Source organism: Staurois parvus, unplaced genomic scaffold, assembly GCF_062004578.1.
Source record: "Staurois parvus isolate SC_StPar_1 unplaced genomic scaffold, SC_StPar_1.0 ptg000780l, whole genome shotgun sequence".
Classification (NCBI taxonomy): Eukaryota; Metazoa; Chordata; class Amphibia; order Anura; family Ranidae; genus Staurois; species Staurois parvus.
The window spans coordinates 313,663-338,702 of NW_028318576.1; the positions used below are offsets into that span (position 1 = coordinate 313,663).

The 25,040-nt window shown below is 40.5% G+C and overlaps 1 protein-coding gene and 1 pseudogene across 9 annotated transcripts in view; both read right to left on the reverse strand.

Annotated features, from left to right (window-relative positions):
* UTRN (utrophin) overlaps window positions 1–25,040 on the reverse strand; it is a 943,118-nt gene that overhangs the window by 94,290 nt on the left and 823,788 nt on the right. For all 9 annotated transcript variants that reach the window (XM_089654601.1, XM_089654598.1, XM_089654599.1 and 6 more), the window contains one exon: window positions 16,272–16,473. In XM_089654601.1, the coding sequence (XP_089510727.1) occupies window positions 16,272–16,473 (202 nt within the window). The remainder of the gene's footprint in view (window positions 1–16,271; window positions 16,474–25,040) is intronic.
* LOC149444732 (5S ribosomal RNA) lies at window positions 22,735–22,853 on the reverse strand (annotated as a pseudogene).

Consider the following 25,040-nt stretch of genomic DNA (forward strand, 5'->3'; position numbering starts at 1 on the left):
ATACAAGCATGAGGGGGCCATATAAACTACTGAGTACCATTTTGAGTTGCTGCAATGAAATTTCAGCAAAATGGAAATGAATTCAGTCCTCTACAGGTTCCTTTAATTTTTTTGAGCAGTGTTTGATTAAACAAAAATAGCTTACTTCAGCAAAAAAACAGGAAACAGTTTTTTGTTTTTGCCAGGAAAAAAAACTAAACTAAATATACAAACCATAAAACATTTTATTATTATTATCATTATAATGCACCTCAAACGCTAACTCCACCTAAACACACCCTCAGGCTAAGAAACAATTAGACATTTATCCCATGTATGCAGTCTTTTTTTTAAAAATATGATCTTATAAAAAAACTAGGGGGCATGAATGGACAGAAAGGAAAGTCGCACACTCAGTGACTGACAAACAGCAGCTACAGGGACCAGATATTCATCCACACCCTGGGCACCTTCTCAATACCCCGAATCTTCACAACCTCACCCAGAATGTTGTGCACCACAATTTTGACAAGAAGGACTTATTTGTGAATGGAAACTTGACACCGTGCAATTCATGTGAAGTAACAAACTACTAAGCTAACTGTCTCAAAATCAAAATCCAAGTAAGTTTGAAACGCTCCGTAAAACCACTCTGTGTAACTTAAGCGGGAAAGGAAAAGGAAACCAGAGCCCCACCCACCCGCTTATAGACTTCTATATTGAAGGGGCACTGAAGCAAGAAATGGTCCATCGTCTCCTCCACCCCACCACACTCCACTCTAGGACAGCCATGGTTCTCTGCCGAGTGATGCTTCAAGTTGCCCTTCACATAGAGTCTGCCATGGAATGAGAGCCAGGACAAATCCCAAAATGTTAAAGGGATTCTCTCCAGATTAATCAAATGCAGACCCTCCCTCATAACAGGGCCTGGTTAAGCCCTCAAGGCCAGCAGCTCGCTAAAGGCAGATTCAACAACTATCCTCTCCAGGGCACAAATTTGTATCATCCACTTTTATCAAACTGTCACCTTTTAATCCATCTTTAAGACATAATGACACCAAACTGAATGTAATATATTAATGAAACCCACAAATAAATAACAATACTAGAAGGGTCTCATATTACTTTATACAGTTCCCAAAATTATTTGAACGGTTTGGCTATAATTTTTTGTTTTACATCAATGTGTATTTAACAACATGGCTATTCACTAAACCTACTTGGAGACAGCATAATAAAATATATTTTACAAAGAACAGTGTGCTCTTTCAATGGACAGATATATTATTATAAAATAATAATAATGATATTATTAATATATTCAAATTACAGTCTCTTTTCCCAACAGTATGTTTTCCCTTGTTAAATATTCCATACATTGTATTCACATTATTTCTAACATGAAACAGGCAAAAGAAACACATTTACAGACAAACAATGTAAACTAATCCTACCCTTCAGGTATCCACTTCATGCTCACTATGCTTGGGAAACATTGACCAGCTTTTTAAACAAAGCTTTATTTCTCACTTACAAAGTATATGTGCCCTTTGCTTCTGATTTAACCAGACTCCTGCTGTGAACCATTGCACAGGGCAGCCATTGAAGAACGGATTATGCAAGAGCCGCTCTACTCACAGCAGCCGCCTCTCCTTTTACTTCCCTGACTATCAGCAGGGAATACAATTGCTGGAGTAACATCTGGATGGCTTTTCTAAGATTAAACGAGACAACCCTGACTTCCATTTTTTTAGTTTCCGATTCAGCTGAAGTTTACATTCATAACAAAGGACATCTTTTAAGGAAATTACAGGATGCTAGATAAAACACTAGTTTTTGGGGCATATAAGAGATAATCTAATATTTTAGTAGAAAGGCTTTTGTCTAAGCAGCACAAATGGCCAATGAAAAAAACATGCACCTCCCTGGCTTGTTAAAAACTGAAAAGCTGCTTGCCACTGAAGTGTTTGGTACATGTACAGGAGGGAGGGTGATCGGCACGGCGGGGGTGCAATTACTGGATCCGATCCCCTGAATGGTTCTCTCTTCAGTAGCTGAAAGCTGGGTTTTGCTTCTCCTCTCCCTGCAACTGGCTTTCAGCTGCTGCTGAGAGAGCCATACAGGGGATCGGTTCCAGTAATTGCACCCCCCCCCCACTGCACCTATAACCTTCCATGTGCACCATACATTTCTACATGCTGCCCAGGCCCCCCCTGTTTGCCTGCACCTCCGCAGTGCTGCAAACTTCCCTTCTCTCTTTCCCATCGTCACAATAGGATCCTTCAGGATGGAAAAAGTGGAAGGGTCTGGTGTCACATTTACCAGCCCCTTCCTTTCCAAAATGAACACAATGACTGATCAGTACAAATCACTCACTGTGTTCATTCATGAAACATATTAAACTGATTTTTTTTTTGGGGGGGGCTGTCAAATTGGCTGTATGGGGTCCCATGGTTTCTAACAGCAGACCTGCTCATATGTAATCTCTCATGCAGCGATTATGTAGGCAGTCTGCATCCAGGGCCAATCACTCACATGTGACTGCTGCATGGGAGATTACATGTGAGCTGCCACAATTAGCTGTGAGAGCAGGCAGCCTTCCATTGCTTTCAATGGGGATGCCTCTCACAGTTAACTGTGGGCTCCTATTGGGGTTCTTGCATCTAATCACAGTGTGGGTACATTTGCAAGTGTGAATTGCACCTTTAACTAAGCTTTGTTCTCAGTTTACTCATGTTTACCTTAAAGTATATCTAAACCCAAGAACAAAAATTTATATCTTACTGTTCCTTAGATGTGATGGCTACATTAGTTTTGCTTTTTCACACTTTTTTCTTTTATTGTAGCCTGGTAATCCTGCCATTAACACACTTCCTGTCATAAAGTGACAAGCATACTGAGCAGGGTTGTCACCCTAGGAAAGAGAGTTTGTTAGGACTACATAACACCTCTCTTCTCCATAAAAGGGGGAGGTGTGTTGTAGTTGCGTAAGATTTCTGGATGGAGGAACAGCTATTATTAATATTATTATTATACAGTATTTATAAAGTGCCAACAGTTCGCTCAGCGCTGTACATTACAATAATTATTTTGCCGTTGTCACACAGATCTCATTGCTCGGAATGTAAACAAACCAGCAGAGGCTGGGAATGTAGAGGCACCAGAGCGATATATGTTTTTGGTTACTGAAGCAACTATAAACTTGAAGCTTTGAAAATGCAGCCAACATAAGGCCTCATGCACAATGGACGTTATAAACACGGCAGCAGGGATAGCTGTAGAATGCAACATTTTGCTGCACTTTTTAGTATTTTTCAGCATTTGCATTTTTTACTGTTTTTAGCAAATCTATACTCCCACAAAAGCTTGCAGCTCAAAAATGCTCATAAAAGCCACATTTTGCAGTGTTAGAACATTTTTACAGCTGAAAAACTCAATTGTAGGAGTTCTGGGGTTTTTTATTCCCTGAAAACGCCCCTGCCAAAAAATGATGATAAAAGCCTATGTGTGCATGGACACATAGGATAACATGCTGGGGAGTGTACTGGCTGTAGAAAAAAATGCTTGACGCCCAAAACAGCAGCTGTAAAAATGCCCAATGCGCATGAGGCCTAAGGGTTACTGAGCCGACCTCTGCAAGCAGTTGTGCACCATTGTAGCCCTGGTGGCAAGGGTTAAAGTATAAAACATATGCATACCAGGAAAACAGATTACACATTTGGAAACTGACAGAAGAAAAGTGGCATGGAGAATCATTTGTGCAGTGACTATTTTGTGTGGTCTGTAAAATACATTGTAGCTGGTAAGTAAAATCTGTATTGCGGCTTGTAAAAGGACTTTATAATAAGCTGTATCTCCAGGAAAGAAGAACTCTCTTTGCTGACTGTGTAAAAGGCATTGTTAACCACTATTATCCAGAGTCTTAATATGTCCAGAACCAGTCTTGCATGGCATGTCCACAGCACAGTCATGGACTTTAGCTACTGATATTTAATTCACAGACTGCATCCTATTGCTTTTAAAGAGGATTTCATCCAAGTGTTTGCAATCACCTACGGCATGCGAAATTCATCTGGAACTGATGTGTTGCTGTTTGGGACTCATTTATCTTCTGACTGCATTAGCAGACCTCAATTTAGACAGAGAACATCCAAACCGGCAGAGGTCCTTTCCCACTGGCCTCTCACACAATCCTCGATATCTCAGCCCCTCTCAGCCATTTTAGCCAAGCACCCAAGTGACTTAATTAAATCAGAATCCTGTCTTTCCTTTATCTTGCCAAGCAACAGAGCTGGACTGTCTAGCTGGCTCAATAATTTACAACCTGGTACATTAACACTGGGATATAACATCAATTAACCACTTCAATGCTTAGCAACCAAAGCAATATATACATTTAGTAGATGTATTGTTTTCATTGGAAATGCATACACCACCATCTACTCAAAATGTTTTTTTTTGTCACAACAGGGTAATGCAGTTTACATATATATTTAATGTGTAGCTGTACTGTTCAAAGTAGAGTATTTAACCACTTGCCCTCCAGAGGATTTACCTCCCTTCCTGACCAGGCCATTTTTTGCAATACGGCGCTGCGTTACTTTAAATGACAATTGCGTGGTCATGCAACGCTGCACCCAAATTAAATTTGTCTTTTTTTCCCCACAAATGGAGGTTTCTTTCGGTGGTATTTGACTGCCTCTGTGTTTTGTTTTATTTGCGCTAACAAAAAGAGACTGACAATTTAAAAAAAAAAACTGTACTTTTGACTTTCTGCTATAAAATATATCCAGTAAAAAAAAAGTAAAAAAGCAAATTTCATCATAAATTTAGGCCAAGATCTATTCTGCTACACGTCTTTGCTGAAAAAAATCCCAATACATGTAAATTAATTGGTTTATGTGAACGTTATAGCATCTACAAATGATGGTATATATATTGGATTTATTTTTTAAATACTAGTAATGGCTGCAATCAGCAACTGTGGCGGGCATTCTGACACTGGGGGGGAGGGGAGGACTGACTAACTGTCACTGACATCCCCAGTGACACTAATACAGTGATCAGCGCTAATAAAAAGTACTGACACTGAAAAGTACTGACTGTACCAATGATACTGGGTAGGAAGGGGTTAACATCTGGGGTGATCAAAGTGTTAACTGTGTGCTGTGTGTGTTTTACTGTGTGCTGTGTTTTACTAGGAAGGCATGCTGTTTTGTATTGCTCTGCTATGCAGAGCAATACTAAACAGCATGCTGGTGCTGACAGGGGAGAGATCTGTATTGTTTACATACAGACTTCTCCCCCGTCAGTGTTGCTCTGCAATCGCCCGGTGCCAGCGGGAATCTTTGGCTGGGACCCGGTGATCAAAAGCTGTAGCCGAGAATGGCGGTGTGGGTAGGGCGTGCGCACGCCCCCTACCCGAAAATACAAAATCATGTATATCTACGTGATTTTGCGCAGCCCTGCCACTCTGTAACAGTAGTTCTGCTATAGGGCGGGAAGCGGTTAAGTTAATGTGATAGGATTGCGGCGGTTGCTTACTGTGAGCGCAGTAGATGTACTGAAAATGTCAATGCTTATACAGATAATTTTAGCGTTATTCCCAAACCCAGGGACTCAGGACAGCTTTTGTTTCAATTTTTTATCTGTGTAGCATACCATTTCTAAAATTCAACATATGACAGCATTGGTAAGTTTAGAAAAGGGAGACACTCATTTGGTTTGAAAATAGCCTGTACCAAGATCTTGCACACTAAAATATTTACATATTCTGAACAAGCAGTAACATCACTTTAAAACAAGCCCTTATTAATCTCTGTATCTATAAGTATTGTGAGGCTCCATGCACATTAGCTTAAAAATAAGCTCATAGCAGCTACTTCTGAGTGTTTTTTTTCTGTCCCTAGAAGCAAATAGTGTAATCCTATTTGTCCATGCACACTATTGTAGTCTAGAAGCATTTTTGAAGCTTCTGCTTCTAGGAGCAGAAAAAAATGCTTTTTTTTTGCATTTTTGGGAGCAATTTACTGGCAGAAAAAAATTTGGAATGCTCCTAAACGCTGCTAACCACTGCTAAGAGCTGGTTTCCAGCGTTTTGTTTTGTTGCAAGCTGGCCACAGTGTCGGATGGCTCGTCAGCTGGATTTTCCGCTGACATCTGAGTGTAAATTAAAACATCGGCGCCAATTACTTGATGTTGCCTCATGATGCTAAATAAACTAAAGGGCAGGGTTCACCCAGTGACATCACCGTGTGACCCTGCCCCCTTATTACATCATCGACCCAGCATGCCCAATGATGTCACAAGGGGTCAGACCTCTTTTTTTTTCGGGTTGATGGCGGCATTCATCGTGACTGATGCTGGATTTACTTTGGGGGGACATGTTGTTTTTTTTTAATAAAGGATTTTTCAACTATATCTATGTTTTTATTTATTTTTGATATTTTTTGGGTGAATGAGTAGGGGTACAATATATGGGAAGGTGACTGGGACCTGGGTTCCCCCTTGCTAAAAGGGGCTTCCAGATTCCAATAAGCCCCCCACCCACAGACTCCACAATCACCACCCAAGGTTGTGGGGAAGAGGCCCTTGTCCCCATCAACATGGGGTCAAGGTGCTCAAAATCCATACCAGACCTTCCCTGAGCTGGACTGAACGTCTACGTGCAGACACATTCAGCTCTATAGAAATTGTAGTATGCATAAAGCAGAACATGTGACCAGAAATAACAGCACTACTGGATCTACACTCGTAACGGTGAGGTGCATCAGTGAAGGATAGGAAGCATGCAATAAGAGGGAGCAGAATAAAAAAGAAGTCTGAAAGCAACAGTAATGGCTCGTTAACAAGTGGAGCAGTGATATACGAGATATTTTAGAATGAGTTATGTAATAAAAAAAGTATGTTTACTGTTGCTTTTAAAGGTATTTTTTTACTATATAAACCCTGGATCTCTTTCTTTACTGCACTCTATTACATTATGGTGCAGATCAGCCTTTCTCAACCAGGGTTCTCTAGAATCTTAGGGTTTCACAAGAGGTTGCTAGGGCTTCCCTGAGCAATGAGCTGCTTCTGCCTCTCAGATAAGTTGTCACTAACAATGATCATTTTAGCTATCTGTAAGGGGTATTTCCCATTGACTACAAATTTAAGGAGCATTCTTCCCTTTATCATGGGAATGTCAAATATAGCAATTATTAGCAGGGGTTCCCTGAGACCAGAAAGTTATTCAAGCTTTTCCTCCACATTAAAAAGGTTGAGAGAGGCTGGTGTAAATACTGGAACCACTAAAAGTTTATGAAAACATTATCCCCCCGCAGGGACACATTGAAAAAAGCAGACAAAGGTTCTAACCATACTATATTCTATCAAAATCTAAAAGAAGTTTCAGCTATTTTTGCATTTGCTGGAGTGGCTGGCCTGTGTCTGAAGACGCATCATTTCATTATCATGCCTGTAAAGCTAAAATGTTCTGCCATAATAAAGATGGCATTTCATTAAAAGAATTTAGTTGGAAAGTTAAAGCAAAGCTCCACCAAAAAGGAGAAGTTCCACTTTAAGCCTTTGTCCCCCGCTCCCCATTAAGGATTGGCACCTTTGGGGAGCGGTGCAAGAATTTGACAGGCTCCCACTTCTGCTGTGATCACCTAGGCGATTAGAAGTGGAAGATGTCCTCCCCTCCTCCCTCCCCGTAGTCTTCTGGGACACATGACAGGTCCCAGAAGACTACAGGTGGCCATTTACAAAGCAAAGCGCTTCTCACACTTGCACAGTGGGCGCCTGACTGTGAAGCCGCAAGCTGTAATAGCCAGGTGCCCACACTGAAGAAACCGGCGCCAGGGAGAGAAGATGGCCGGTGAACCCAGCAGTGGTGAGGACACCGTTGGACGGAAGGACAGGTAAGTGTCTGTATTTCAGCCTGGGTTCACACTGCTACGGTGCGATATTTGCACCGGTTTCTGTGCGATTTCCGCACCGCATCATAATCTCACCCCGATCACACAAACTATTGCGGGTGTGTTTTTTATGTTAACAACACCCATAAATCAGTTCGCAAAACGTGGTGCGATGTGCAGAATTGGATCGCATTGGCGTGAACACCCATGCGATCCGATACTAGTGCAGACCAAAAAAAGGGTCCTGCACCTTTTTGGCGCGAATGTGGTGCGATTTGAGCCATACAAAATGTATGGCTCAAATCTCACAGCAGAGAATTTGCATGTTATTTGCACAGGAATGCGGTGTGGTTCCTGTGTGAATCACATGCGCTATGCTGCACCGCACAAGTGTAAACCCGGCTTAAGAGTCAGCAGCTACAGTTTTTGTAGTTGCTGACTTTTATTTGTTTTTGCCAAGTGGAACTCCGCTTTAAGTTACAGAAGCATTTGTTCAATTTGCTAATCATTAGTGGGGTCAAATCAAGGTTCATTTTTGATGGCAGTAATAAGAAAACTCAAAAGAGCAACATGCTAATTTTTTCTTAAATACATTTTTTACAGTGATTGTGGTTTTTGTTTGGGAAATGGCATTCATTCCAAAGTTGGATGTTAAAAGTAAACAAAACTTTGAAGTTTTATCGAATAATATTTGTGAAGTCACCAAATATACGGATAAGAATTTTCATAGGAAGATACAATCGAAAATCTCTACTGGTGTATGGCCAGATTTAGCGCTGGTCCACACCAATGTGGCTTTGAAATTGTGACTTTTTCAAAGTCGCTGAAACTTGAGTCTCACTGATTTGAATCTCTACTGGTGTATGCCCAGATTTAGCTCTGGTCCACACCAATGTGGCTTTGAAATTGTGCCTTTTTCAAAGTCGCTGACACTTGAGTCTCACTGATTTGAACAGTTCCATTGCCGCGAATGGGGTGTGATTTGTCATGCGACTTTTGACTCTCAAGTCGCATTACAAGTCGCACCGGTGTGAACCAGGGCTTAGTCTTATTCAAATCATATACTGTTATCTTGTACTTCCTATTTCCGGAGAGAGAGTAAAAATCAATTCAGGATTAATTTATCACAACAGAGACATTTTGTAATGGCTTTTTTACACTAAGCTGACAAGGAATGACTATCTTCTGACCAAAAAAAGTTGATTTCTCAAGGACATTCTAAACACCAGTCAAAAGCTATGCGCTCTGCTTTAGTTCATTTTGAAATTTTGCAGCAGAGTGTAGCCTCATTATTGACAGACACACAAATGTTCCTGTCAGGATTTTAACAACTGTCTTTCCTGAACATCTTCTGTGCAAGTGGGCTGTGCTGCGGCCTGTCAACATGTTCAGTATGAGGAGTAGCTAATTGCAGTCTAAGCTAACAGCATGAAACGAGCAGATGCTTCGTAAAGCCTGTTTAATTATCTGAAATTGTTGAGATGGACTGCACTTAAGCAATAAACACACCTAATGTCAGATTGCCAGGTATATTTCAATACAAAGTATGCCACTGATGTACAATAGCAACTCTTAAAGTTTAGTATTTAACACATACTGTATATTAATACTTTAAAGAGCAATAACAGGCAACAAGTGGAAATAAATTGATGTGATACCTGAGTGTAGGTTTAATTCCCCATAATACCATGGCTTAAGCTGGCCAAAAATGGATCGAAGTTCAGCAGTGACCAGACAAATTTCGATCTATCTATGGGCAGGGCTGGTTGTACAGAAGTCGATCTATTGTATGACATCTGTACAGCCAGCCTGTTGGAAAATTTTTGCCCGGTCTATAGCCAGAGGTACTGATGAGTGTATTCTGATGAATACAATAGCTCAGCAGTAGGCATTCCCCCATCCACATCGAATGTATGGATGGAGGAATCGATTAATTTTTTTTCATTCAAATTACTGGCTGAATGAAAGAAAATGAAACATGAATGGCCTGACTGAGGCCCTTTTTAGATGAACGATTGGATCTGCCTGTTTGTTTGTAAGGTGGACCTGATCAGACCACCCATTGTTCTCTATGGGGAGGTGGATGTAAACGTCCATTTACACCTGCATGCATCCAATCTGATCCGATCCACCAAAAACAGACAGGTGGAGATACATTCACTATCCATCTAGTGCAGGGGTATTGAATTAAAATTCCCCAAGGTCTGGGCAGTAAAAAATTTGCATGTACTAGAGGTCCGAATCTCATTAGGCCCCTGTGGTGCATTTTAGTGTGTGCCAAACCTTGAAACTTTGAAAAAAAGGGTCGGGGACTTCTTCAGGTTTATAGCAGGTAGTGCTGACCTATCTGTACAGATCTGAACCTGTTCTAACATCAGTGTCCTCAATCCCCACTACACATCACAGTCCCCTCCTCATTCACAGCAAGATCCCTCTTGATAAGTGTCCTCAGCTCCCCTTGACATCAAGCCCCCCCTCCCCCCAACAGTACTGTCCTCTGCCACATTTACTGAAGAGTACTCTGCAACTTTTTAAATCATCCCCAAACATTACTGTTCCCAGACCCCCCCCCCCATGTTACTGTCTTCACCCCCACATTACTGTCCTCAGCTCCCCCCAGGTTACTGTCCTCAGCCCCCTCCATGTTACTGTCCTCAGCCCCAATATTACTGTCATCAGCCCCTCCCACTTTAATGTCCTCAGCCCCCACACATCACAGTCCTTAGCCCCCCACATTACTGTCCTCAGTCCCCCCACATTCAGTTCTTTGCCCCCCTTCAAACTAATGTCCTTAGCCCTTTTAACTTCACCCCCCCCACTGTACTACCTTACACAGACAGTGATTGACAGACAGTGACTGATTGCTAGGACTGCCCTTCATCCTAGCAACCAACCACCTGCTTGTTAACCTCGGGCAGCTCTCACCCTCTATCCAGAACTGTCCTGCCTCTTGCTGTCATCTCTGTGAGGATGACCGCAAGACAGCTGGGAGAAGAAAAGGCTCTTAAATGGCAGGACTGCATGGGTCCGGATGGGACAGTGACTCAGTATGCATCCAGACCCACCATTTAGTGATGCCTGATCTAGTGGATCAGACGACAGTCAGATGCAACCTGACAGGTGGTCCGTCTACATCCGACCGTCCCATAGAGAACACTCTAGAGTCCATGTACACTCTACACAAGCGGGTATCAGTGGACATATTCCCTGCTGAGCAGGCGGATCCACTTGACGGAGTCAGCCCCATGCGAAAGAAAGGGGCCTTAGAAGTTAGGCCTTGTTTGTGCAGTTTTTATCTTATGGTGTAAAAGAACACTGTAAAGCAGCCTTTTACAAAGCATTTGCAAAGATTTCAGCAAGCTTCAGACAACTTTGTTTAAAAGAGAAGTATGGCCATATTTCTCTTGTGGGTCATAGGACTACAATTACATTTGCTCTCCTGTGACCCAGAGCCAGCTAATAGTGGGCTAAAATTGCTGTCATCAGACATGGCAGAGCCACTCCAGGCTCTGGAGGGATCCAGAATGAACGGAGGAGGATTTAAACTAACAGAAGAGGGATTAGGACAATGGACACATCCTAATAACTGTAAATTATATCCTTTGTGCTGATTTTTATTTTTTTATTTTGGCTGCACTTAGGCTTTAAAGTGTTACTAAACCCACAACAGTAAAATCAGTCTGTAAATCATGTTTGTTATACTCACTGCGGAACCTAAGGGATTAACTCTCCACATTGTGTAAAAAGGATTTTTGATCCTGTCTTCTCTGATCCTCCTCTTCTTCCAGTATCTCCTAAATATCTCCTGATAGAACATTGGTGTGGAGACACTCTGCACATGCTCAGTTTGATGTGCATTGCTAGAGAGGTTTTTTTTTCTTGGGAGAGTGCATGTGATCAGTACAGGGCCAATCAGCACTGTCCAGACAGAAGTCAGGGGTTCCGCATCTTCCTAAGAATGAAACCTCCTCCTACCAGCTTTAACCAGTGCTCTGCTGGACACTGATAGAAGTCAAAAGACTGCTATATACTGCTGATGAGAAAAGGTATTTAGCAATTTATATTTACTAAAATAATTGCATTTCTATGTTTTGTGTACAGTGGGAGACCAGATAGAGTGAATGCAGGGTTCTGGGTTTAGTAACACTTTAAGAGAAAAAAAATAGAATAATGTGACTTCTGCTGTGAACATCAACGCAACACAATGTGTTAAGCAAAATGTCAACGAATGTAAACTCAACTAAACTTAACTAATGCACACTTAACACAACACACCTGTTGGGAATCCAGTCTAAATGGGGTTGCCGGCTGTCACTTTAAACAAGCAGTTAGCAGATTTTGTAAGCTTCAGCACTAACCTGATATTGCTTTCTCTACACAATGGTCTTATACAAGCTGAAATCTCTTTGAACACCACCTCAAACCCACCACCATTTTGCCCCTCCATCCCTGAAGTTGCTCTCCCCCCTCCACTTTTTAGTTATCTTTCTTCCTGCAGTTATAGGTCCTCTTCTTTAGTGAAGATGGGCAGATTTTCCTACTGAAGAGGACAATGCTCAAACGATGTGAGTCACACTGTCTAGGGGTACTGTGAGCCCAAGTTGGCATCATGAATGCCAGAATTACACTGATGTTAGCCATCATTCAGCCCGGAAAAGAACTGGTGGCTGGGAGCAGGAGCAGTGACTCTGCAGGGGACAGCTGCAAAGAGTATTGCAGCAATAAAATCTAGGTTTTTTTAGCTGCTAGGGGCCTTAAGGATGCAAGAATGCTACGTTAGAATGCTTGCACATCAGTAAAGGACTGTTAAAAAGACAAGGGATAGGACAAGGGAAAATGAACGCAAACACAATGGACTAACATTAGCAGCAGACACCCACAAGGAGCAGTACTGGGCCAAGTTCTACCATATCTATTAATAATAAGTTAGTTAAAATAGAAATTAAAACTCACAGGATACAGACATACTACAGAGTACTACAGAGTGATCTTGATAAAATGACAGCAAGGTTAGTTAAAGTAAATGAAATGTAATATTGAAAAATGTAAAGGTATGCAGCAGGTGAAATGACAGCACTGCCTCCTATACATAAAATGGAATACAGTTGGCAACTAAAGCTGTAGAAGGACTGTGGTACTGATTAACAGTAATGTTGGCAACAGCAGCAGCACTCAATGCCAGGCTGCAAAAATAAACAAACTTTTGGCATAGAGGATAAAAGAATATTAGTATAATATTACCAGGGCTGTATTTAGACATTGCAGTGCCCTGGGAATCTGTTAATGATGGCATCCATTAATAGCAGCTCTTAACATGCAATTATTTGAGAGAAAAAAAAAACAGCAACTTTACAGCTAATTTTTTCACTGTATTGACCAACAAATAAGAGAAAATAAATAGGATTTAATGAACTGAGCCTTCTGTAATTTTTCAACCAGTGCTACCCCCACCTTATGGAGCAATGGCCGAATTTAATCATAAATGTTTATCTGGTAATTATGGTATTACCCAATGGTGTATTTAGCTCTTGTGCTGCCCTAAACAACACTAAAATTGGGCACCCCCCACCCCCATGCCACTAAAAGTAGGAGCCCCCCACCACCACCAGCACACCCCCCTATCCCTCGGGCCACTAAAATTGGGTGCCTCCCACCAACCTTTCCCCTGCAACTCTCTGCCAATAGCCCCCCCCTTTCCCAGTCACCATCTGCGGAGAGAGAGAGACAGAGTTAGTCAAGCACTAACCTTAACATCTCCGGAGTCAAGGCCATTGTCTTCCTTCCTTTAACAGGAAGCTTATACCCTCCAACAGCAATACCCTCCATTGGTGTAGCCTCACTAGGCCCCCAGGTCCTCAGGCAGCTCTCCCCTCCACCCCAAAAAAAGTGCTGGCTTAGAAAAACACCTTGTTTTCCTCATGGTAAACACGCTGCTGGTATTACCTCTGTAATTACTGTAAAAAGAACTGTGGTTTTAGAGTGTGTCCAAAGGTGGGAAACCAAAACTTGCTATGCACATTTTGGTAAACAAATATCTAAGAGGCAACATAATGCCTTTAAATATATCCACGTTGTAGTAGATTGTAGAAAGCGAAAAGGGCACCAGTTGCATAGGGAAAAACAATATGAAGTTTGTTTTTGCCACGGAACTGTACAGCCTTCCATGACCAGGGATTAATTTAGATGTGTTAAAATACTAGTCCTCACCTGCCTGAGCTATTCTATCAGGAATCTGTAACTTTGGATGGCCGGTCATAAGTGGCTGAGGCATTCCTTGCCCCACAGCTGCACGTATACACACCCCTTGTATGTGTGCAGCTGCGAAGCCGGGAATTTCTCAGCTGTTCATGATTGGCGGTCTGCAGTGACAGCTTCCTGGTAGGAAAGCCCAAACAGGTTTGGACTAGCATCCAAACATGCCTAAGCTGAGCTCATCCATAATATTGATGCACTGGCCAGCAGGAGAAACCACTGCATGTGGTAAAGAATGTAAGGATTCCAGCCACAATCTGGTAATGAGGGAACGTTACAAGCAGAAAAGACTATATATAGGCTGAGCGAGATAAAGGTGACAGAGTGGGGTCAGTACATGCTGAAGTGCACAGTGCGTAGAAGTCCCCAAATGTCTGCAGAGTCAATAGCTAAAGACCTCCAGACTTTGTGTGGCCTTCAGATTAGCACAACAGTGCATAAAGATCTTCATGGAACAGGTTTCCATGGCTGAGCAACAGCATCCAAGCCAGGGGTGGACTGACAACTCATGGGGCCCCCGGGCAATAGGGGATCATGGGGCCCCTGTGTCCTTGCCCACACTCAAAAAAGCCTATAAAAAAGGTACCAGGGGCATTTCATGGGGCCCCCTACTGACCCCGGGCAGTGTCTGAGTGCTCGAATGGTCAGTCCTCTCCTGATCCAAGCCTTACATCACCAAGTGCAATGCAAAGCGTCAGATGCAGTGGTGTAAAGCAGACCGCCACCGGACTCTAAAGCAGTAGAGACGTGTTCTCTGGAGTGATTAATCATGCTTCTCTATCTGGCAATCTGATGGATGTGTCTGGGTTTGGTGGTTGCCAGGAGAACGGTACTTGCCTGACTGAATTGTGCCAAGTGTAAAATTTGGTGGAGGGGGGATTATGGTGTGGGGTTGCTTTTCAGGAGTTGAGCTTGGCCCCTTAGTTCCAGTGAAGGCATCGGCATACCAAGACATTTTGGACGATTTCATGCTCCCAACTATTTGGGAGCAGTTTGTGGATGGCCCCTTACTGTTCCAACATGACTGCACACCAGTGCACAAAGCAAGGTCCATTAAGACATGGATGAGCGAATTTGGGATGAAGGAACTTGACTGGCTTGTACACAGTCTTGACCTCAACCTGATATAACACCTTTTGGATGAATTAGAGTGGAAACTGCGAGCCAGGCCTTCTTGTCCAACATCAGTGCCTGACCTCACAAATGCGCTTCTGGAAGAATGATCAAACATTCCCATAGACACACTTCTAAACCTTGTGGACAGCCTTCTCAAAGAGTTGAAGCTGTTATAGGTGCAAAGGGTGGGCCAACTCAATATTGAACCCTACGGACTAAGACTGGGATGCCATTAAAGTTCATGTGCGTGTAAAGGCATGCGCCCCAATACTTTGGCAATAAAGTGTATGTGGTATCACTGAGATAGGAACAGGATAATGTATTTTGGGTTGCTCTGTGGTGGCAGGTTATAGTAACAGCAAGAAATATACAGCTAAATCTTTTTTTAAATTATATATTTTTTTTACTATTTTATGCCATTTTTCCTTTGATAATAAAAAAAAAACTAATTTGGAAATATTCATTACTATTTATTACCAAATAGAGCCCACTTTGTCCTGAAAAATTATAATAATTCACCTGGATACACTAGTAGTATCAATGATATGTACAGTTTTACTAACATATGTCAATGTTGAAAAACTCTGTTCAGACATTAACATGTTTTACCCTAAGTAATGAAGGGGTTAAGGTTCGCCCAAAAAACTAACAGGTGTACATCTTCATACTGCCTGTATAAAGGGGCCTAACTGAGCAGCCTTTCATTCACCCCAGATGTGTTATAAGTTAGTAAATAAAATAAATAAAAAACACTTGCCTAAAATATGCAGACCAAAACACAAAAATGAGGCAGATTTTCAAATATAGACACAGTAGGTTTCATACGCCATTAACAAAATAAGGCCTATAGTGATCCTATAGAATATTCTGTCATGTTTTAGGCCTAGGAGACAAAAACAGATGCTCCACAAGTATATTTTTCATTATCTACTGTCACTCCTGATGTTAGAGGAATTATTGTGCATACTTCAATTTGTTCCCAGCAGACAGCACTAATGTAGAGAAATCAATGGAGAACTAACTTACGTGTCATAGACGTTAAGCAGCCAGTTCAGACACATGTCTACACAGAGAGGCACGTTAACCAGATCTTTGTGTTTTTCTTCCAGGCTGTCATAGATGGAAGTGAGGATACTGATGATTTCTGGGACAGATAGTAGCTGTTGGTTTTGATTGAGTTCATGTTGTTTGAAAATGTTGTGCGTGGTGCTCAGTTCCAGTAGATCCACTAAAGAAAAAGAGACAAAACAGTAATTGTAAGCTTTTGAATATGAACTTGTAAAAATGCAGCAGTTATAAATTGGTCAGAAAACATATGCTATATAGACAAATTCTAAAACTCTATAATATACTTAGTAAATTAGGAAACAAGGATTATGAATGAAGAAATTTAACATTCACTTTATATATACGCAACCAGCCTTGACTATCTTCTTATTTTTGTACATATAAATCTTATTGTTCTATGATGAATCAGCCAAAACTATCTTTTCTTGGTCTGCTGTTATCACTGCTTTAAAATGCGGCAAATCTAATGGGGTCAACTAACTTACTAAACAGAACAATGCAGAGGAACTAAACTGCCTCAGTCAACATTGACTATTTTTAATCTGTATTCTACTAGCTTTAGTAAATAGATAGGAAAGTACAGTATATTATATTTAATTGTTTCAAACTTTTTTTTAACATTTCTTCAGTAGCTTCCTATTTAGTCCTCATCAGGGGCGGACTGATAAGTCATGGGGCCCCCGGGCAATAGGGGATCATGGGGCCCCTGTGTCCTTGCCAAAACTCAAAAAAGCCTATGAAAAAGGTACCAGGAGCATCTTATGGGGCCCCCTACTGACCCCGGGCCCTCGGGCAGTGCCCGAGTTTCTAAATGGTCAGTCCGCCCCTGCTCCTCATGCACACTGGACATTTTTACAGCTGCTGTTTTTGGCTTTTAACATTTTTTTCTACAGCCAGTAAACTCCCCAGCATGTTATCCTATGTGTCTATGCACACATAGACTGTAATCAATGTTTTTTGTCAGGGACGTTTTCTGGCTGGAAAAAAAAAACAGGACTAGTGTGTTTTTACAGCAGTTTTTTAGCTGTAAAAACGCTCTAACGCTGAAAAACGTGGCAAAATGCCACAAACGGGCGTTTTTAGACATTTTTGACCTTTTTGTCTTTCAGAAAAAAAAAACGCTAAAAACCACAAATGTGGAAAAATGCCGCTAAATGCAGCAAAATGCCGCTATACACTGAAAAAAGCTGACCTCGCAGTGTTGTTATGGTCATGTTAGGGAACACCAGGCTCAAGCTATTAAAGGCATTGTAGAGGCTGAAGATTTTTTACCTTGAAGTGGTTATGAAGGCTCAAGGATTTTTACCTTTATGCATTTTATGCATGAAGGTAAAAACCCTTCTTTGTGCAGCAGCACCCCCAATACTTACCTGAGTCCTATCGCAATCCAGTCATGTGCACAAGAGCCTAAGCTCTCTCGGGACTCTACTTCCTCTTTGGCTGAGACATCAGCGGCATCCATTGGCTCACACTACTGTCAATCACAGCCAGTAAGCCAATGAGGAGAGAGAGGTGGCATAGCCGCACAGAGCAGTGGCTCAGGTAAGTATAACATTTTTTTTTAATTGCCTTATTTCTCTGCATTAACGTAAAAAAACCTTCTATTGTCAACTCCCTTCCCACACCCCCCAAATACTTACTTGACCCCAATCTCAATTTAGCACTGTGCCTAAGAGCAGTGGCGCTGTTCTCTCTCTCCCTCCTCACTGGACTCAGCGAGAAGTATCCCACAGTAAGCGGTTGGGGGGGTACTCAAAAGGGAGAAGGTGCTAGGAGAGCCAGCAGGGGACCCCAGAAGAGGAGGATCAGGCTGTTCTGTGCAAAACCATTGCACAGAGCAGGTAAGTATAACATGTTTGTTATTTTTGAAAAAAAAGATCCTGATAATGACTTTAAAAGGGACTTATTGCAATGCACAATGTTTTCATTCTCATAGGTTTTTAGAAACTGGAACCAGTGGGGAAGCCATCTGGACAGCTTCGAAGAAAAAGTATTGGGGAGACCTCTGCAGTGTTGTTATGGTCATGTCAGAAAACCCAGGTTCAGGTTATAAAGTTACAGTCACAGAATAATGTATTCAAACACATAACCAATTTATATTATTTTCTTGATGACAATTAGACAGGACAAAACTGGGGGTACTAGAAAAGGATTTTTTTTACAGCAGTGTAATTTTTAATGGTACAATTCTTTAAGGCTATAGAGATCTCAAAGGGGGAAATAAAGCCACTTTTCTGGCTGGCTGGCTGTCTTTGTAGCAGTATGTGTATGTGTTTGAAACTTCATCTGGCAAGCAGGAAGACTTGGCGTAATATCAGCACAGAATTAAAATTACAAATGTCACTCTATTATGGTAACAGAATATGACAGGTCTGGGGAAAGCCATAAATCACAACACCTCGACAATGAAAAGCAAATGGCTGAGGAGGGCACGAGCTTTTAAAAAGGTTTTGGCAGCGCTCAATAGCCATTCATTCGCTTACCTCAAAAATAAAAAAACACTTAATAGTTCTCTTGGTGACTTAAGTAAAATTACTAGCCAACAACGTGTCATCCAGGGCAAAGACATGGCATTTGAGATTTGATTTTTTTTAAACTGCCAACATGACAAAACTAAAGTCAGAATTTGTAGAGATTGCAATGTCTGAAAGCCTAAAGTGGAATTAAAATATTTTTTCAAAAGTCTAAATGTGAACTTTCATTGATAAAGCGCCAATATACTCCACATCACTGCATAAGTGAATGTGCAGTAATTACAACATACAGGCAAATTATATGATTTTGGATGGAATGAAGAAGTTTTAGCAAATTGTTCAGTATTTGTATTACTGTCTCTGTTCCTGTTGTGGAGATTAACCAGTAACCGCTGTTACTGGTTCCTGCTGGGGAGATTAGACAGTAACCACTGTTGCCACGACTAAAAGTGAGGGAAAATCCCAACTTTTGAGCTGTCACCAGAACTGAAAGGCTTCATGTACACTGCAGTTTAAAAACACTTGTTTTACTGGCGTTTGGCATTTTTTTTTGTCTCCACATTAGCCTATATGTCCATGCACACATTGTCATTTACAGGAGTTTAGGGGCAGAAAAAAAACTTCACTTGTACATTCAAAAGAGGAGCATTTTGGCAAAAAAAAAAAGCCAACATGCGCCTAAACGCGCCTAAGCACTAGGCTTGTTTAGCACTTGAGCGTTCTTTTAATTTCAATGGCCACAAGAAAATAATATTCTGGCCAATTAAATGAATAAACACCGAAGCACTTGCCTGGAGAAAAGTGTTTGCAAGAGCCCCAGTGTGCATGTACCCTAATAGAGGAAAGTGTTCTAATGGGCAGCTAATAGATTATGCAATTTTATTTCCTTCCACCATGAAAAGAGTTTTTGTGCTCCCCCTGTGCTACTGTGTTCTGCCAGCAGGAGAGGCTGAACACAATAATCAATGCTGGTGGATATAGCAGCTGGCAGTGATCCCAAGAAAAAAAAATCCAACAGGTTGGTTGAACTGAAGTCATTAATTGGATCGAATTTTGGCTGGTCCCTGCCGAGAGTTGATTTATTTATGGCCAGCTTAAGAGAGAATTGGCTTTCACTTTGGAAAGTTTCCGCTCACCTCCTTTTGTGTCTATAGGACAGGAAGTGAATGGACAGTTTCTAATAGAACACAGGCGACAAAATAAAACCTAATGGGGTATAGTTTTGGCTTTAGCTATAATTTAACAAACCTACATTATTTTAAAGAAATGTTTTGATTGTCTGTACAGATGTCCAACATTTATCTGACATTTAAATTTACCCATCAGTGATTTGACCAATAAAAAAGCTAAGCCATTAGAAATATCAAGAGGTTGATTTTAAAAACACTAGCAAAGTGGTGGTCAGGAAACTAGTGTTATATTAATTACACGCATACATTTTGAAGCGTATTTTTATATCTGATAGAATGTTTGATAAATATGGGGTCTATTTATAAATGTTTCACCCAAGATTTTTCTAACTTGATTCAGCTGGAAACTACTTGAATCTTGAGTGAAAATTGTGTTACTTTCATGTGAAACAATCTAAATAAACCCTTTTTTTCATTGCTGCCTAACACGTATTTGCTGTACTGTTTAACTTGAGTCTAATTACAACTTTTATGGAATTAAAATGTAATTTATTTTTTTCTATTAAAAACTAATAACTCAACTAATTTGCATGCTTTAAAAGATCCAGCTAAAATCTCAACAAACAAAAAAAAACCTTTGCTAAAATCAAATGAAAAATTAGCAAAAATGTTTCAACCAATCAATCTTTGCTTGAAACACTAAGACCCCATTCAAACTAGCACTGTCAAATCTGCATTTATGTGCATTTATAGTATAGGATATTTATAAACGCAAATGAATGCAAGTAATGATTTTTTAATTTTTCCATTCATCCTGTGCATTTACCTGTGTTTAGCCATGCTTTAAAAAAATAGAATTTAGTGGGAGGAATTTACCAAAATTGGAACAAACCGAATCTGGGGCGACTGTGCATGACAACCAATTAGTTTCTATCTTCAGTTTGTTCAGATAAGCTTTGAAGATGAAAGTTGGAAGCTGATTTTTTGCTGTGCAAAGCTGCTCCAGTCTTAGCAAAGTCCCCTCTGTGTGTCCAGGATCTGCTTGGACGCTCCAAATACAGCAAAACACATGTAAAACATGTGTGACCGCATGAAAAAAATGCCTAGTCTCATTCACATTTCTAGTAGGATCAACAGATAGTTTTTGCACTTATAGAAGAAACAAAATGCTTTCAATGGTATACTTAAAAGACCAAAATGGAGCAAATAAGAGAAGCTTATTGCTAGGGTTTACATGCCTTTTAAAGCAACCTTCAGCTCTGATCCAGGAGGTCCCTCACACCCTAAATCAGAACTAAATGCTTAGTTTTTTTAAAACAACAAATAGATAATACTTACCTGCTCTTTGCAACAATATTGCACAAAAAGGTTGCTTACTTCCTCATCTAGCAGTCCCCCACTCGTGCTACCAACTTTTCCCTCCTCCAGGTGCCTCCTGTAGCAAGCCAGGTGCTAAGGAGGCACCTGTTCATGCACATTCTCGAGCAGGGATGTGAGCGTTCCTAAACACACACAGCACTGGTAAGCCAAGCCCCAGCTCCCTCATCAATGGAGTTTAACTGCCAGCAGCAGGAGCCTATGGCTCCACTGTCCTCAGTTTCTCCCGTGAAGGCAGGAAGTAAGAGGAGTGATGCTGGAGCCAGAGACAGAACTGAAGCAGTGACACGGAGCTAGATAAGTGTTAGGGATGGTGCATGGAGGGGGTTTAGGACACATATTGGGGCATTTTTTTACCTGAACACAGAGAATGCATTAAGGTAAAAAAAAAATTTAACTTAGAAACACTTTAATGTGATCTTTTCAGCAAACTAAATGTCCTCATAAAGGAGATTTACATACATGCCACCCCTGCCACTGAGCACCATATCACTGAAGAGAAATGGCTAAGTGAAGTTTCTTTTGAAATGATCACCTCCAGAGAGTTGACAGCCTATGAAGTCTGCAGCACTCATGGATTCCTCCTGCAGACAGGAAGATGATGAATATATAACATGTTAAAATGGTCTTTCTTAATGTGAACAGAGTTTTGAATGGTTCTATATCCACCTTAACCCATGGGGTTTCCCTATTGCCTTGTTTATTGTTTTTAGCAAATTATATTTACAGAATAGCCAGTTCTGTTTTCAAATGACTGCTTTCATCAGATAAAACAATAAAACTGGCCCTTCTATTCATATCGGTGAACTATCTCCAAGAGATGATACTGAATTGCTAAAACGGGTCACAATAATAACAAAGTAGCAAACCCTTCAGTTAAGAAATTATTGCAGGTGGTGTACTGCATTCTATGCCATATGTTATATCAACTATAAATTGAAAAAAATTACAATAATGAACAAAAACAAAATAAAATAAAACAAATAAAATAAAAACACAGCATCTCCTGTACTAACAGATCCAATTATAACTGCTACATAGAAATAAAAGATAGAATAAGTAGGCTCTCTCTCTCTATGTATATATAAATATATATATATATATATATATATATACACACACATACCAAAATCAAAATACAATATACAGTAGAAGGGTTGTGTATATACAAATAATCCCTATAACTAATCACTCTATATAGTGTAAGGCCCCCAAAACGTGGGCCAACAGTAGTGACCCTAGACAAATCTTGTCTCAGTGTTATTCTATTCTAAGTGAAGCTGCCCCTAATTAAGTGTGACTGACACTTACAACATGCAAATAAAATATAAATAGATAATTCCTACATTTGCCCAAACAATAAACTTCATAAAGTGCAATAAGTACAAAATTAGTACCACCTGAGGGTTAATTCAATTTTGGTCCATGCAAAAAATTCTTCACTTACAGCACCTGGTATTCCCAGGCAGTCTCCGATCCAGGTACTGACCAGGTCCGACCCTGCTTAGCTTCTGCGATCAGACAAGATCGGGTGCATTCAGGGTGATGTGGCCATGAGTGGCTAAATGTGCTTAGACCAAAAAGATATTGTAACCCCTCCATATAGCAAATCAACCAATAGTGAAATAGTTTGGGCAAAACGTACGTCGGAGCGTCACTTCCAGGTCCGGGAATAGCTAAGTGAAAGCGAGGCTTGAAGTGCAAAGTGGCCATCTTTAAAAACATATATGACTGAAACACTGGTGCTGGTTTACAATCACCTGTACAAGTGAGTTGAATATTTTTGTCTATATGATTTTGATTCCTATTAAAGTACTACACTTAGACAAGCTATTCAATTGTCTGATTCGTTCATTGGCCGGATGCATTCCCGTGGGAGGAACATCTAAAACCAACTTAACCGCTTCCATACCAGGCACTTTTACCCCCTTCCTGCCCAGGCCATTTTTCAGGTTTCAGAACTCTGACATTTTGAATGACAATTGCGCGGTCATACAACATTGTACCCAAACTAAAATTTTATCACTTTCTTCACACAACTAGAGCTTTCTTTTGGTGGTATTTAATCACCACTGGGGTTTTTATTATTTGCTAAATTAACAAAAAAAGATCAAACATTTTGAAAAAAAAACACGTTTTTCTTTGTTTCTGTTATAAAAGTTTGCAAATAAATAATTGTTCTTCATAAATTTAAGATGTATTCTGCTACATGTCTTTGGTGAAAATAACCCAAATTAGGATGTATTATTTAGTTTGTAGGAAAGTTATAGAGTTCACAAACTATGGTTTATATCTGAAAATTGATCAATCCTGAAGTACTGACGGCCAATCTAATTTCTTGAGGTCCAAGAATGTCAGAACAGTACAGATATCCCCCAAATGACCACTTTTTGCAAAGTAGACAGTCCAACGTATTTCATAAGAGGCATGGTGAGTTTTTTGAAGTTGTAATTTTTTGTCATAATTTTTTGGAAAATTAAAAAATTAAAAGAATTATTTTCACTATTTTTTTTTACATACTGTCACCAGTGCAGTACAGCGTCATCATATAACTGGCATGGCGGTGATCAGGGACACTGACTGGTGACAGTACGAAAAAAAAAATTGATAATTTTTTTTAATTAATTAATTTATTGATTATTTTTAATTTTTTATTACATTTGTTTCTCTTTTTTTAAGATTTTATTTCCATACTTCACTATGAACAAAGTAGTATAATGTTACAATAGTAACATTGTACTACTTTGGGGAAGTGATCAGTGTTTTTTTTTTTTTTTACACAATCTGCTTAGCAAAGAATTACTTTACTATAAGCAAGCATTTACCTGAATGACCAATTCATTCAGGGTTTTTTGTTGTGCTTAGCTGTGATTTGGCCACAGCTAATCACTTGACAAAGCTGGGCTGTGATTGGCCCAGCTTGTGCATGTGATCGCTGTCACAGCTAGACACACTTGTATACAATGGATGGCATGAAAGGAAGCCATCCATTGTATACAACTGTCAGGTGACCTGCTGTGATTGGTAACAGCAGGTCACATGGTACTGGAAACTGGACCGGTACACAGATCTGTCATCGGCCGTGTCCGAGGTACAAGTCCGGTGACAGATCGTGCCGCAGACCACCCGGAGGGACGAGGTGTTTTGCCGGGTCGCCTTTGTGCTATTGGCCAGGCGGGAACCGGTTAAAGTATATTACTGGGAAACCTATTGGAATCCCTTATATCTGGCTATAATCCATGGACATTTAGAGGGAGAAAAATGGAGAATCCAACACGAAAGGGTGGTTCCCACATTTTTTTGACCCTCTCTGGAATTTTCTCTTACTCTATTTTGGGACAGTTACAAGAGTTGTCATTCTATTCATGGTTATTTATTTTTGCCAAAAATACTTTATTGTTTTAAGAGAAGACAAAAGCATTTAGAGCATGTACCGCTATAGATCACAGTCAAAACATAGACATGACATGTTGCTTTCCGTTTCGCAGACGGGACAAATTTATTTATTAATGGTATTTATTATTCACTTCACATTATTGGTTGAATTGCTATAGGGAGGGGTTATAATATCTTTTTGGTCTAAGCACATTTATCCAATTATAACACCTAAACCTCCATTTCCTAACTCTTACAACCTAATCCTTAAAAGAAACCCCCCTCATTTCTTAAGCCCCTTCCCCAACACTACACACAACCTGTTCTAGTGCTTAAAGCTAGCCCTACACATGTTCAGCTTACAGGCTGAA